The sequence below is a fragment of the Pipistrellus kuhlii genome, unplaced genomic scaffold, assembly GCF_014108245.1.
Source record: "Pipistrellus kuhlii isolate mPipKuh1 unplaced genomic scaffold, mPipKuh1.p scaffold_m20_p_7, whole genome shotgun sequence".
NCBI lineage: Eukaryota > Metazoa > Chordata > Mammalia > Chiroptera > Vespertilionidae > Pipistrellus > Pipistrellus kuhlii.
The window spans coordinates 78,563,097-78,576,978 of NW_023425573.1; the positions used below are offsets into that span (position 1 = coordinate 78,563,097).

The following is a 13,882-nucleotide window of genomic DNA, read 5'->3' on the forward strand; positions in this document are numbered from 1 at the left end:
GATAGTTTAGACTATCATGTCTTGCCTATCCCAAGTCCAAGAGGTTGCAAGAAATAAGAGTAGCTCCTGGAGAACAGGGTGTTGGGTGTGGAGAGCATGAGCATGGAGATCCCACCTGCAGAGGAGGGAGGTGGCTGCACACCATCCTGGAGGCTTAGGCAGACCAGTGCAAGTGCATACTGGGGTGCACCCCTCTTGCCCCAGTTGCAGTTTCTCCAAGAGTGCTTGGCCCTCTTCTCCATCCTGCCCTTGCACTGCTGGGTATGGGCAGCTCTGCAGCTGGAGCGTCCTAAAGCAAACTCTTTCCTGTTGCCAGAGCTGCAGCCAGACCAAAGGATGCCAAGCCCTTTCTTCCCTAAGGCCAGAGAACATGGGACTTGCCAATCATTAAGATACAAACTGTTAGGTCAGCAGTTCCTAGAAAGGAACTTTTCCTTCTTTAATAAAAAATATTGTCCTAAGAATGGTTTATGAATCAGGGGATTTTCTTAGGTGTGATTTCCACTTCCTCTCAAAGCATTGCACAGGCTGGGCAGTAGAGCTAGGCATCATCTGAAGGGAACATGATTTAAGGACCCCCCCCCCCCCCGCCCTTGGAGAAAGCTCTTGTGATTTTATAACATATGTGCCTCTTCTGTGAAGGCTCCTTGGTTTCCCTGTGGTGACCAGCAGTAGGAGCCTTTGCATATGAATGATTGCCACATGGAAGGGGAACTCCTCTGCACAGCCCTAGAAAGCACTCTGAGGGAGGGGCAGGGAGGTAGGTAGGGCCGCCTGGAAGCCAAGGAGGAGGTGTGGGTCTCCATGCAGAGCTTGTGAGGAAGGGGCAGAGAGGAGACTGGTCTGGGAGAGAAAAAAACTCTTAGGCCAGATCAAAGGCTCCCCTCTATGAGCTTTTCAGACAAGAACACAAGTAAGAAAACCAGTCAAACTCTTTTCCACCCCACCCCTTTCAGCACACCCACTCCATCCTCAAAGGATCTGATCCTTGAAGGCAGAGACTGAGCCTGCCCTTAAACCAGGAGTGCGTTAATTAACACAGTAAAAAGAAAACACAAAACCCAAAAACCATGCCCCTTTCCAACAAATATTAAATGTAAGTTCAAGAGATAATTAATTAAGCAAAGCCTTTTACCAGGGCCTTCGCTTCTGTGAGAGACTCTGTCTGGCAAATGAAGAAAAACATACCACTTAGCCACAAAGCTAAGCACAATGCCTTATTATTATACAATTAACCAAAACACAATTGTGTGTAATGCAATTACACAGACTACAACCACACAGAAGTGATGATGCAGTGTAGATGGCAATGACTTTCTGTCAGCAAAAATGAGAGCTTCCTTGATTAGAAATTAAGGTCTGGTTGGAGAATCCTGTTGATAAATGCTTCCTCTATTGATCCACACTTTGAAAAGCTGTGCTGGCTGACGGAGCTCATCATCAGTAAAGACTACAGGGGCGGCAGACACTATGTGCAGTGTCTTTTATTCTCCGGTCCCGGATCAAGCACATTGTAGGGAAACACACATGTTATTACCCAGATGTTCAGCATGTCAAACAGAAAAAGAAAGAAAAAAGACAGCCCAGCTGATGAGGCTAAGTAGTTGAACATCAACCTATGAACCAGGAGGTCACGGTTTTATTCCTGGTCAGAGCACATGCCTGGGTTTAGGGCTTGATCCCCAGTGAAGAGCATGCAGAAGGCAACCAATCAATGATTCTCTCTCATTATTGATCTCTCTCTTCCCCTTCCTCTGTGAAATCAATAATGATATATAAGAAAATATTATAAGATAAAGTAGAAGAGCCGGGAAGTCTGGGCCATTCAATGACCACCCGTGTGTTGTGGTATGAGCAGAGGAGCATTCTCATAAAGGCCCGCCAACTCACACTGATTGTTCTGAGCAGCAGAGGAGACTGTAGCTGACTGTGCTCAGGAGAGGGACCTACCACTTCTCTCTGCTCCTCTGGAACAGGGCAGCTACCTCAAGCTCAGGGATGGCCCTCATTCTCTCCATCTTTCTTATATTTCCCTGAGTCCTCAGTAGGCTGATCTGCTGCTGTCCTTTCTGACTTTTGCCTAGAGCAACAAATTCCATGGGCACTCTAAGTTCTTCATGTTAATACTGGCTCCATCTCTAACCACATTCTAGCCATGTGCTGCACCACAGCACCCTGCCATCCTCACTGAGCTGTATTTTATTAAATCAAAGATATCATTATCTGTAAGATATGCCACTATTTTATATGCCAGTAAGATAAGTAAATGTTGCCAATTAAACTATTACTATCAGCTTTAAATGTATCCAAATATTACAGATTCTAAAATGAGTTTATGATATTTGTATTGAATTGATGAAATACTTGCAAGCATGGCCCTTCCTATTTCTGTGCCATGACATGCTGTCTCCTGTCAACTCAGCCTCCACTCAGCCAGGTCTCCCTGTCCTGTAAGATCCAGCACAGCACACTTCCTAAAAGCCATATTGCCCTCATTCCCCCTGTGCCAGACTGAGTTGCTGCCGCCATATTTCATAAAAATAAGGGTGACTTCTTGGCCATTCATTGCCCTTCATTGTAATGGCTGATTTATTCCCTGATGAAAATTGAGTAAAGACTCTATTTCACTAACACATCGGCTTGCAACTAACACACATCATTCACCCATTTAGTAGATGGTATTTTAACCAGGTTTAGTAGGATTGAGAGGAGGCAAGCTCTAGAGAGGAAAATTGGGGAACAGGATAAACATTGTTGAAAATTCAGAATCACCCCTTTCAACTTTCTGCAGTGTGTCTTTGAATCTAGAAACTTCCAATAAAGAGGAGCCAGATCACCTGAGAAAGAGAGAAGCGGAGCTCCTGCAGGATGTGTGGCAGCAGTGAATATGAGGGTTCTCCCTGCGGGGTTTGGTCTCTGCAGGGCCCCAGAAGAAAAGACTCAGGGGCAGTGACCACCAAGGCTGGGCCCGGGCCTGTCCCTGTGCAGAGGGCACTGCCCAACTTCTGCTCCAGGGTCCTAGAGTGCCCCAGGCTCACCCGTGCGAAGGGGACACCCACTGCACTGGAAAATGAGAAGGTGAAGGAGAAAAGGGATTCCTCCTCCTCTCCACATTACTTTTAACTTCAAAGTAATCAAATGGCGTTTATGCACAAAACTTTAATCCTTTCACAAATTTGCAGTTTGATTTAATTTGCATATCCCATTTACTGCAAGTCAACATGAACAGAGACTCAGCTAATTTAAACCATTTTTCTCTGGATCTGAAATCCTTTCAGAGATATTTTCCATTAGGCAACTCAATTATATCTAAAGTGGCTAAAGTCAGTGGATTAGAATTCTGCTTAAAGAAACACATATTTAGAACAGTGAGGATGGGAAGAGGGGGTGGGAGAGCAGGGAGAAGAGACAATAATTACCTGTCTTTGATGCTACACAGATCAATGTGTAAGTCACTAAAATTCCCCAGGGAGCCTTGCTGAACTGAAATGAGGTCCTTGGGCTGGTTATCAATAAAGATGAGCCTCATGCAGCCTTGGAAAGCCTTGATAGGATTTAAGCATTGGGAAGCGGTGAGATTGTCAGGGCACCCTGTGGGACAGAGGAAAAAAATGAAGAACACTGAGATGATCAGTCATTGCTCTGGAGACTTATCGATGGGAGACCTTGAGGTCTAATTATTGTGGTGCTTTCTCATTCACAGAAGTGCACACAGTTTAGCTGTAAATCATAGCATTTTCAGAGAGGGGACAGAATTGGTTCAAAAGGGGGCAACCTCCATCACTGTACACAGCTAAAACCAATGTGTGGAAGGGAATATAAACACCATAAAGTGTGTCTTGTTCTTTATCTTTCCCTGCATCAGCTTTGTGCCAGTCTTCTGCCTGGGCTTCCTCACTCATCCCAAAAACACAACACGCTATCACTACCTGGGGATGTCGGTTCTGTCCGGAAACACATTTCTAACTGCACAATTCAATTCTGGGTTAACTTTCAAAGGAAATTATGATTTGGGTAAGGATGGTGACAGAGTGATTAGCTGGTTAATTGTCAACATTAACAGGCTACATGCACCTGATAAAGGTACATGTAGAAACATAACTGGGATTTTGAAGTGATGTGCAAACTAAATCCAGACACTAAAGGGACTAAGGGTTGAAATGCACACAGTTAGTGGGCTGTAATAGCACTCGAAAAGGTTAACAATGTACCTTTTTAAAAAGGTGTTCTTTTAAAGATAAAGCAGCCACCTGGACATCTACTCCTCGTTCAACACAGGTAGAAAGCTAATAGGTATATCAGTGCTTAAGCTCCTTATAAACTACATACTAATTGCCTTAATAGGTTCAGACCATATGGAAATGCAAGCTTGAAAACATGGCAATAACCCATAAATAACTGGGAATTATTTCTGCCATTTCTATTAGACAGTCACTGCTGGGCTGAAGTCTGGCAGCTGGTTAACAGCCCACAAGCACACTCTATAAAGTGAAGAGAAATGTTACGACTTCTAATTGAGGCTGTAGAGAGAATTTATGTAAGTTGACTATTATTACTCAAACTCATTTTTTACCTTCCTTAAGTTTACAGTCTACTTGTGGGACATTTCTCCAAAGGCTGCTCAAGTCACAGATTCATCTTCACCTCTGAGCACAGTGCCCTTAACAGTCATGTCCAAGGACTCCTCTTCCACTGGGGCAGGGGGGCATTTTTACTTGGAGGCATTCAGATACTCATTCATCATAATGATTGTTCAGTATTTTTCAAAGAAATAAAGAAATAAGATCACTGTTCTCTCTGTTAGAAGCATTACATGTGATGCAAAATTATATGCTTTTGTGCTACATGAGTTGGCATCCCTTTGCTGTGTGTTGTGGAGAACACAGATCTGAGTAAATCCTGCTTCTGCTACTCACACAAATTATTCTATCTAAGTAAATACCACTCTTACTTTCTGTGAAAGGAGCTACTATTACCTACTTCACAAAGTCACCACATGAATGAAATGAGCTAAAACACTTACAGAGAATGAAACTTTTCTTCCTTTAAAGGACTTTGATGTCATGTACAAGTGGAGAAGTCTTAAAGTGAGGGGCAGAGTTCCTTCCTGAGACCCTAAAATCAAAGGGCAAATAGATGATGGCTCCCACTGCTTCCCTCCTGGGGGCACCCTGTGTGTGCATTGCTTCTGGGCAAAGTATCTCTTATATTTCAAAGCTTAACCACATGTCACTGGTCTGAGAAAGATGATTTGTAAATTCTACTGGAGACTGCACTTGATGATTTTACACACAATTTCTTTCTCTTCAGTTTCCTAATGGAAAAATGATTGGTGACCATAGACCAGGCACAGTCCACGCCAATATTTACAAAGTTTGAAGCCAGTTTGTCCATTCCTTGCCAGATGGAAAGTCCTGTGTTACACATGTAAACCTTGACCTCAGGGAACTGTCCCGACAATTCTGCTATGCCTCTCATCGGCTGGATGAGGACATTCAAGGCACATAGTGTCTTGCTCATGGTCACACAGATACTGAGTTTAATTGCTCTTTAGATATTGTTTCTAAAATATAAACACATGGGCATGGAATTAGGTATTATTTTTCTTAATGAAAGAAATTCCTTGAAAAATATATCTACACCTATAAAAGTTCAGTAGGTGACTAATTACATGCTTGCTTGTTTCTTTCTTGTGTTGTTGTTGTTTTGACCTGTGTGACTGTGTTTTGCTGTAGGAAACACTCTGAAGATTCACCAAAGTTGGAGAGGGTGGGGTCGCTGGATGCTCCACAAGGAGCCTTCTGCTCATGGGCCTCCTAGGTTTTCCTCAAAGGCATGGCCTCCAGGGAGTGGGGACAGAGGCCGTAGGTGCAGAGGAGTGGTCTTGTGGGTGAGGGTGCTGGCTGTGAGTTCTCACCTGGATACTTCCTCTTTCAGGCACTGCTGACTGTTGGTGCTTTCTCCAAGTTTACAGCTGAGTTTCCCCTTTCAAATCTGATCAGGGAGCCTGCTGTGCTATGCTATAAAAATCTCCTTTGGATGAGTTACATAACACCAGCTCTTATTGCTAGTCTTTTTTTTTTCCTCAGCACTGACCTAGATAATTTATATCTGCACAGCTGTGAGAGGGCTTGCTTCCCATTATTTTGGGCTCGGAGGTGGGTGTCTGTGCCTCTATGTATGTTTGGGGAGGTTGGCCCTGTGTGAGTGAGTGTATGTTGGAAGAATGCTCCAATTGACAAAGGAAGAATCATCATAGTAAATTAATTGCCCACTACATTCTCCCTCTTTCCTTTATTTTCAGCCTCAAAGCTGAGTAATTTACCTCCAAAGTAATAGCTATTTCCAGAATAAATCTGTATCTGGGTGGTGTCCGGATCAGGGGACGCTGCATCGTTATCCAGGGAGAGAGTGATGCGGCTCCTCCTGGCGTTGATGCTGACTGAATGCCACAAGCCATCATTCAAGTTGCTGCCTGCAAAAGCAACAGGGAGAGCAGGTGTTGGGATGAATGGCCCAGAGCTCAGGGAGGGCCTCCCTCTCCTTCCCGCCAAGGCCTTATGCGTTGTGAGTGGTCCCCACTCATCATTTCGCTCAAACCAAACCCTTACAAGGGTCATTTTTCTTTCTCTTTCTACCATGAATTTCTATTCTTCTTAAGTGGCTAAACAACTTCAGCTGCCTGCTTTAACAACAAGATGGGGAAACATAGATTTGCATGTGAACTGCCAACCAAGGGCATGAAACACATTAATTGATCCCTTGAGATATAAATACAGAGCAAAATGCTGAAAACAAAACAAAACAGAACAAAAAAAAACCTCTCTAAATGTTCCTGATGGTCTTATCTCTGAGTTGTCAGGTTACAGGCAATTTTTGTTTTTTGATATTTTTCTATTAATGTATATGTAAATAAAGTATTTTTAAAGGCAAGGTAGAAGAGGAAAGCTCGGGCCCGAGGGTGTGCAGGCAGAGGAGGTCTGCTGTTGGAGAGACAGCAGACAGGCCAGTCCCCACCTCTCCTGGCCTCTGATGGGACACTGGCTCAGTGGCCACCTTCCCAGAGCTTTGGTTCTATTGCCTGTAAAGCCATTATTTCTGCTCAGTGTCACTGTTAAGGGGATTGGTTACGATCAGGTCTGGGCAGGATGGAGACATAGTAGGTATTTATTGAAAGTTCATTCCTCTTTTGGTCTTTGGCCTAGATATCTTTGGTGTATACTACATTGCTGGCCGGCCTTACTAAGGAGACTGTCCTGGAAATTAGTCATGAGGGTAGAAATTATTTCCTCCAAAATTTTGTCATCTGTGAAGGCTTTCCTACTGCAAATGGTTGCTGGAGGTCACAGTCTCATTATCAGGTGCATCACCATGGTTGTCTATACAAGAACAGGGAGCCACACATTTCTACACACTCATGTATTCCACCCTGCTATTGTTGTCTTCATTTAGTTTGCCTCAGTTTCCTCTCCTCCAAAATGGGGATAATGGTTACAGTTATAGGGTATTGTTATCAGAGCATTGTATGTCAGAGTTTATATCACATCATAAGAAAGCAGTGGGTATACAGTGACTATAAGACGGTTCCTGCAAAGGCAAGTGTAGACATTGGCTTCGCATGGTTTCTCTTCTGGGTAGGCCATAGTGAAGAGAATAGACATATGCAAAGTGGATGAAAGCCCTGACCTTTGAGTATGTGAGGCTAGTGGGATCGACAGTGAAGTGGGCACTTGCAATTCTGGGGATACAGCGAATGTGTGGCAAAGAGAAGAGAAGGAAGACCTAACCAATACCATGTGAGGACACTAAAAGGCTGCATGAAAGAGGGGTAGCAGCTTAGGAATTCATGAAAGAGAAAGTAACAGTTTAGGAATGCTTTGGAAAATGAGTAAGAGTTTGCCACTCCCAGAGCCAGAGTTCCAGGAGATGCAGAGCCTGCACAGAGAGCACAGCCTGTAGTGAGAGGCTGGAGGACAGCAGGAAGGCAGGTGCATCCTGGGTCCCCATCTGCCGTGCTAAGGAAGGGATTTCAACAAAGTGCTTTGACACTTGGTTCTGGAGGGTACTTTACCCATGCCAGTTCTCTGAGGATATGGCCCCAGGCATTTGCATTTTAAAAAATGATTCTAATGTACAGCCAGGAATGAAAATCACTGTTTTAGAACGTGGGAGTCCATGGGGTTTTTTATCATGGGAATCACCTGGATGGAGGGGCACATTAAAAGACTGTGAGCTAAGAGGAGACAAGCTAGAAGCAGGACTGGCGGGGCCTATTGCTTGCACAGCCCCAGGAGACAAAAGGAAGAGGTCTCAGACAGAGTAACACCAGTGAAAATGGACAGTAAGGGGTGGATTGAGAGCTATTCCCAGAGGCAGAAGAGATCAGACTTGGGAGGGCCTTCTGGATCCTCCAAGGGAACCAGCTAAAAAGAACTCATTCAAAATCGGAGCAGAGGTTTGTAGGCTCCACAGAACAGCCACTGACATGCCTGAGCCCTGGATGCCTGGGGAAGCTGCCTGGGAGAACAAGGCACAAGGCTGCAGGCCCAACTCCATGGCGATGGACAGCATGTCCCACCTGCTCAGAAGAGCCCAGATGGAGGGACCCTCCTGCATTTGCAGCAGCTCCCTGGCAGCCAGTCTTTCCTGCAGCCCTGAACACCTATGGGGTAAAGAGGAGAACTCAGAGGCTGCTCATCCTGGTCCCCTTCCTTCCCCCAAAGACCAGGGCTGGGCCCTAACCACAGGGATTGTGCTAATGAGGTGGAGCTTCTGTCAGGTGTTTTTTGGGGATGAACATTTGAATACTCTTGGGAACATAGCCAGCTTTAGGGCCTCACTTTTAAACTTCATTTGCATAGTATTTTAAATACATCTGCATAACATACAAGGCTGAATTTCCTGACAGACTATAGGTTGTTTGGATTGGGGGTCAGGAAGGATTTCTACAAAGACGGTGTAAATAGGCCCTAAGGGCCCAGCGCCCTCCTGGCATCAGTTACCCTACTGAAGAAATTACACACAAAGGCCACCGGAAGCATCCATCTAATTAGAGATATATTCTCTAATTACGTCACAGATGGACCAGGCTGAAGAGCAGAGTCTGCTCAGTGAGGTGGCAGGTCAGAGAATCAGCATGATTCTGGATCTCCTCCCATTCCACATTACTATCCAGTGCCTTTTTTTTTCTTTTCTTTTAAATTGTTTTTCTTTTAATTTTTCAATTAAAGTTGACATACAATATTATACTTGTTTCAGGTGTACATCCCAGCCATTAGACATTTTATAACTTACTAAGTAATCAACTCCATAAATCAAGTATCCATCTGACACCATACATAGTTATTAAAATATTTTTAAATATATTCCCTATGCTGTACTTTATATCCATGTGACTATTATGTAACCACCAAATTGTTTTTCTTAATCTCATTACATATGAATCAATCCCCCTAACCCCCCTCCCGTCTACCAACCATCAAAATGTCCTTTGTATCTATGAGTCTGTTTTTATCTAGCTTCATTTATTTTATTTTAGATTAAATTTTTTATATATATGTACTTATTACCATTTTATTATCTTTGTTTTCATCTTTTCTTCTTCTTAAAGAAGACCCTTGATTAAACATTCCTTATAATGCTGGTTTGGTGGTGAAGAACTCCTTTAACTTTTTCTTGTCTAGGAAACTCTTTATATCAATATGTTCTTCTGTTCTAAATGAAGTTTTGCTGGTTGGAGTAATCTTGGTTATAGGTCCTTGCTTTTCATCACTTTAAATACTTCTTGCCAATGCCTTCTGGCCTAAATGTTTCTGTTGAAAAAAATCATCTGAGTCTTATGGTAACTCACATGTAGGTAACTAAATGCTTTTCTCTTGCTGCTTTTAAAATCTTCTTTGTCTATAACCTTTGGCATTTTAATTACCATGTACCTTGGTGTGGGCCTCTTTGGGTTCATCTTGTTTTGCTTTTTCTATGCTTCCTGGATTTGTATGTCTAGTTCTTTCACCAGGTTAGGGAAGTTTTGTTGTCATTCTTTTTTCAAAATAGGATTTCAATACCTTGTTCTCTCTTTTTGCCTTTTGGTACCCCCATGATGTGAGTTAGTACACTTGAGGGTTCCAGAGGATTCTTAAACTATCCTTATGTTTTGATTTCATTTTTCTTTGCTGTTCTATTTGGGTATTTTCTGCTTCCTTATCTTCTAAATCTCTGATTTTATCCTCTGCTTCCTCTAGTCCATTGTTGATTCCCTATAAGGTATTCTTCATTTAAGTTAATGTATTATTCATCCATTTCTGACTGGTTCTTTTTTATCTAGTTCTCTTTTTGTTGCCTATCTCTTTGTTTAAATTCTCACTAAAATTATATACTCCTCCCCTAAGTCCATTGAGTATCCTTATAATCAGTATTTTGAACTTTGAATTGAGCAGATTGCTAGTCTTCATTTTGTCCTCTTTCTGGATCTTTGTTCTGTTGTTGTTGTTTTTTTGTGTTGTTTGTTTGCTTGTTTTTGAGGCATCTTTGTCTCTTCATTTAGGCCACCATGCTATATTTGTTTCTATGTACTAAGGTAAGGCTTCTATGTTTCTTGGGCTTGATAAAGCGGCCTTATGCAGCAAGTATTTTGTAAGCTCCAGGTCACAGCTTCCTATATCACTCCAGTTGTCTATTCCAACCACCCTCAGAGTAGATTGTGTATACCATCATCCTGTTGTAGTTGAGCCTTGATTGCTGTTGGCATATCAAAGGGAGGAATTTACCTCTGAGCTAATTGGCTGCAAGGACTGGCTTTGAGCACCATGGAGGGTCACCCCACTGAGCAGGACTAACTTCAACAGGACTCCAATGCCCCCTAAGTGTCCCTATGGAGATGGTTGGATGGTGCTTTGACATGGTCTGAAGCTATCCATCATATCTGCTGGCTCTGGGGCCTCCCAGGTTAGCCAGCACTATCTGTGTTTTTTTCTGAGGTCACCCAGCCTGAGCTAAAAAGCAATCTGCAGATGGCTGTTACTTGTGCTGGGCTTAGAGGTTCCCAAGAGAAGTCAATTTGCAAACCAAGGTTGGTTGCCACTAGTGCTAACCCTGGGACCACTTAACAAGAGGCAAGGGGCAGGCCAAGGCCTGATGTTGCTTGTTTGAAAGTTTTTGAAAAGTCTGAAGCATGATCCAAGATAGGCCATTTGTACGGTAAAACCACTGGAAACACTTTGGGTAAGCCCTTAAATTGGATGAGGTGAGGTCTAGGGAGTCACCCAGACAGGGTAGGCAGTGTTAGCCAGATATGATGCCTGCCTTTCAGCTCCGTTCAAAGAGAACTCAGAAAAAAGAAACAAAATGGCTTCTGCCAGCACTTCTGTCTAGGAGAAAGCTGCCCTGCCCACCCTCACTCTGTTTATAGAAAAAGTGCTCCCCTTAAGTGTCTGGTGCCTTTCACACTATTGCCCCAGTGCGGGAGCTCAGAGGAGTGAGCTCTAAGTCTGTGCATGGGCTCCTTAAGAGGAACATCTGGGGTCCCAGCAGCCCCCATCTCATTCAGCCACAATCCCCACTGCTTTTCACAGCCAGAACAAATTGGGTTTTCTCTTCCTGGCACTGGATCCCGAGGCTGAGAGATCTGGTGTCAGGCTGATGGAACCCCTCACTTCTCAGGGGGAACCCCATGCAGCTGAGATATCCTTTCCAAATTTTAGCCACCACAGATGGATGTGGAACCAGCCCTTTCCTTGTGTCTGCCCCTCCAACAAGCCTCAATGTAGCTTTTTCTTCATAACCTCAGTTTCTGGACTTCTGTTTAGCTAGATTTCAGGTGGTTCTGAAAGATGGTTGGCCCATAGCTTAGATATCGTTTTGATGTGGTTTTGGGAGGATTCGAGTACAATATTCACCTAACCAGCCATCTTTATCAGAATTCTCTCTCCAAGTTTATCTTTAAAATTATTACTTAATGAGGGCTTGCTTCCTTGCTTGTTTTTCTCTTTGGTCTGCTTTTCCATCTAATTTGATCTCTTTTGCTTTGTGCCTACATGGCCATTAGTCCCTGCAGGGGGAGCCTGTGTGAAATCTTAGCTCTTTCGAGGAGAATTATTGGAACAGGAGCTCTTGATGCTGACCACACAAAGAGGTCACATGGGGAACTTCTGAGCAGAGAGGCCCTGAGCTCTGTAGCAGGCTAATTAGTGCACCAGCTGGGCTGGCCCTTGGCCTTAGACATTTCAAAGATACACAGAGATTCAACTGTGCAGCCACAGTGGAAAACTACTCTATTAGAGGTTTCAGAAGAGGAGGGAAAGGAGCTAGGGGAAAAAAAAAAAAAAAAAAAAAAAAAAAAAACAATGTGCAAGACGAGTTTAGTGGAGCTTACCTTAGAATAGATTCCAAAGCAAGCAAAATGGTATGTTTCTCCTAAAACCCACTTTTTGCCTGGTACTCTTTTCCCCTTCATTATGTTAATACCCCAAATGCCACCCCTGGAGGTTCTCAAGGTTTTGTTTTTAAGAATACTCTTTTGAAGGTACAGGCTTAAGTGCTATTAATTGTTCACAAATTAGGAAAAATCAATTCTATGAAGTAGAATTTCCCCAAAAACCACTCTGAAATAAATAGCTCTGAGAAAACAGAGGTTTCACAGGGGAGAACAGGGAAGTAGGTATGCCTTCATAGGGCAAAGCCTCCATGGTTAGAAAACAGGATAGTTGTGGAGCTAAGCTCTTCTATGATTTCAGAGCTGAGGCCTCAAAGGTGAGATCTGTCTTCTAAGGAGACTGCTGGTTGATAACAAACAGGAAACTTTTGCAGTTTAATGTGATGTCAAATATTACTTGCCATCTCCAAGACTGGCAAGGAAGAAAAACCAGCCTGTACTCTCAGTTGGCAGACAAATAGGCAGGAGGCATCTGTTACCTTGCTGGAGGTAGCATACATTTGTACATCCTCCTGAGAGACAACATACTATAATAATACCTGTCAATATCCCCAAAAAGTCATTCATAGTTTCCCATGTACTTTATTCTGAAGAATTCACCCTAAAACAGTAACAGAGCAACAGCCAAGATTTATGGTGAAGAGACTTCATAAAATCATTATTTAAAATAGGAAAATTTTACAACTACCAATATTTCCAATAATAATAGATTACTTAAATCAAAAGTGGTACATTTAATGCTATGGCATATAGTGCAGTAATTAAAATCATAATGTCCAAGAATGCTAGTGATATGCTGATATGTGAAACTGCGGGCTAAAGAGCATAGGTCAGTGATCGGCAAACTCATTAGTCAACACGGCCAAATATCAACAGTACAATGATTGAAATTTCTTCTGAGAGCCAAAATTTTTAAACTTAAACTTCTTCTACTGCCACTTCTTCAAAATAGACTCACCCAGGCTGTGGTATTTTGTGGAAAAGCCACACTCAAGGAGCCAAAGATATACATGTGGCTCTGGAGCCACAGTTTGCCTACTATTGGCATAGGTATGGTTCCAGTTTTGTTAAAAATTGCTACAAAGAGAACTACTTGAATGACCTTGAATGACAGAATCACAGATGATTATTATGTGTGTTTTTTTCTTATATAGACTACTGGAATTTTCAGTTTCTGAAAAGAAAATGTACAACATTCATAATTAATTTTTAAAGCTAACAAACTGTTTAAACTGAGAAAGGATAGGAAAGAGATTTCATTCCTTTCCACTTCCTGCTCTCATTGCGTAAAGCAAAAGCTGCCAGGTCCCGAGTTTGCCCAGAGCATTTGTAGCAAAGTCCTTACAGACAGGACAAGTAAGCTGCTCTGTGCTCACTCAGGAGGCGAACCAAGACTGAAAAAAAGACACTTTTTATGGCTGCAATTGAACTTTCAGAAGACACAGTTGTAAAAAA

At 42.9% G+C, this 13,882-nt stretch overlaps 1 protein-coding gene across 1 annotated transcript in view; it reads right to left on the reverse strand.

Moving 5' to 3' along the window:
* The window catches only part of CNTNAP5 (contactin associated protein family member 5), a 777,625-nt gene that overhangs the window by 335,421 nt on the left and 428,322 nt on the right, over positions 1-13,882 (reverse strand). Inside the window, exons 9-10 of the mRNA XM_036421736.2 lie at positions 6,326-6,475; positions 3,420-3,591 (exon numbers count right to left, since the gene is read on the reverse strand). Of these exons, the coding sequence (XP_036277629.1) occupies positions 3,420-3,591; positions 6,326-6,475 (322 nt within the window). The remainder of the gene's footprint in view (positions 1-3,419; positions 3,592-6,325; positions 6,476-13,882) is intronic.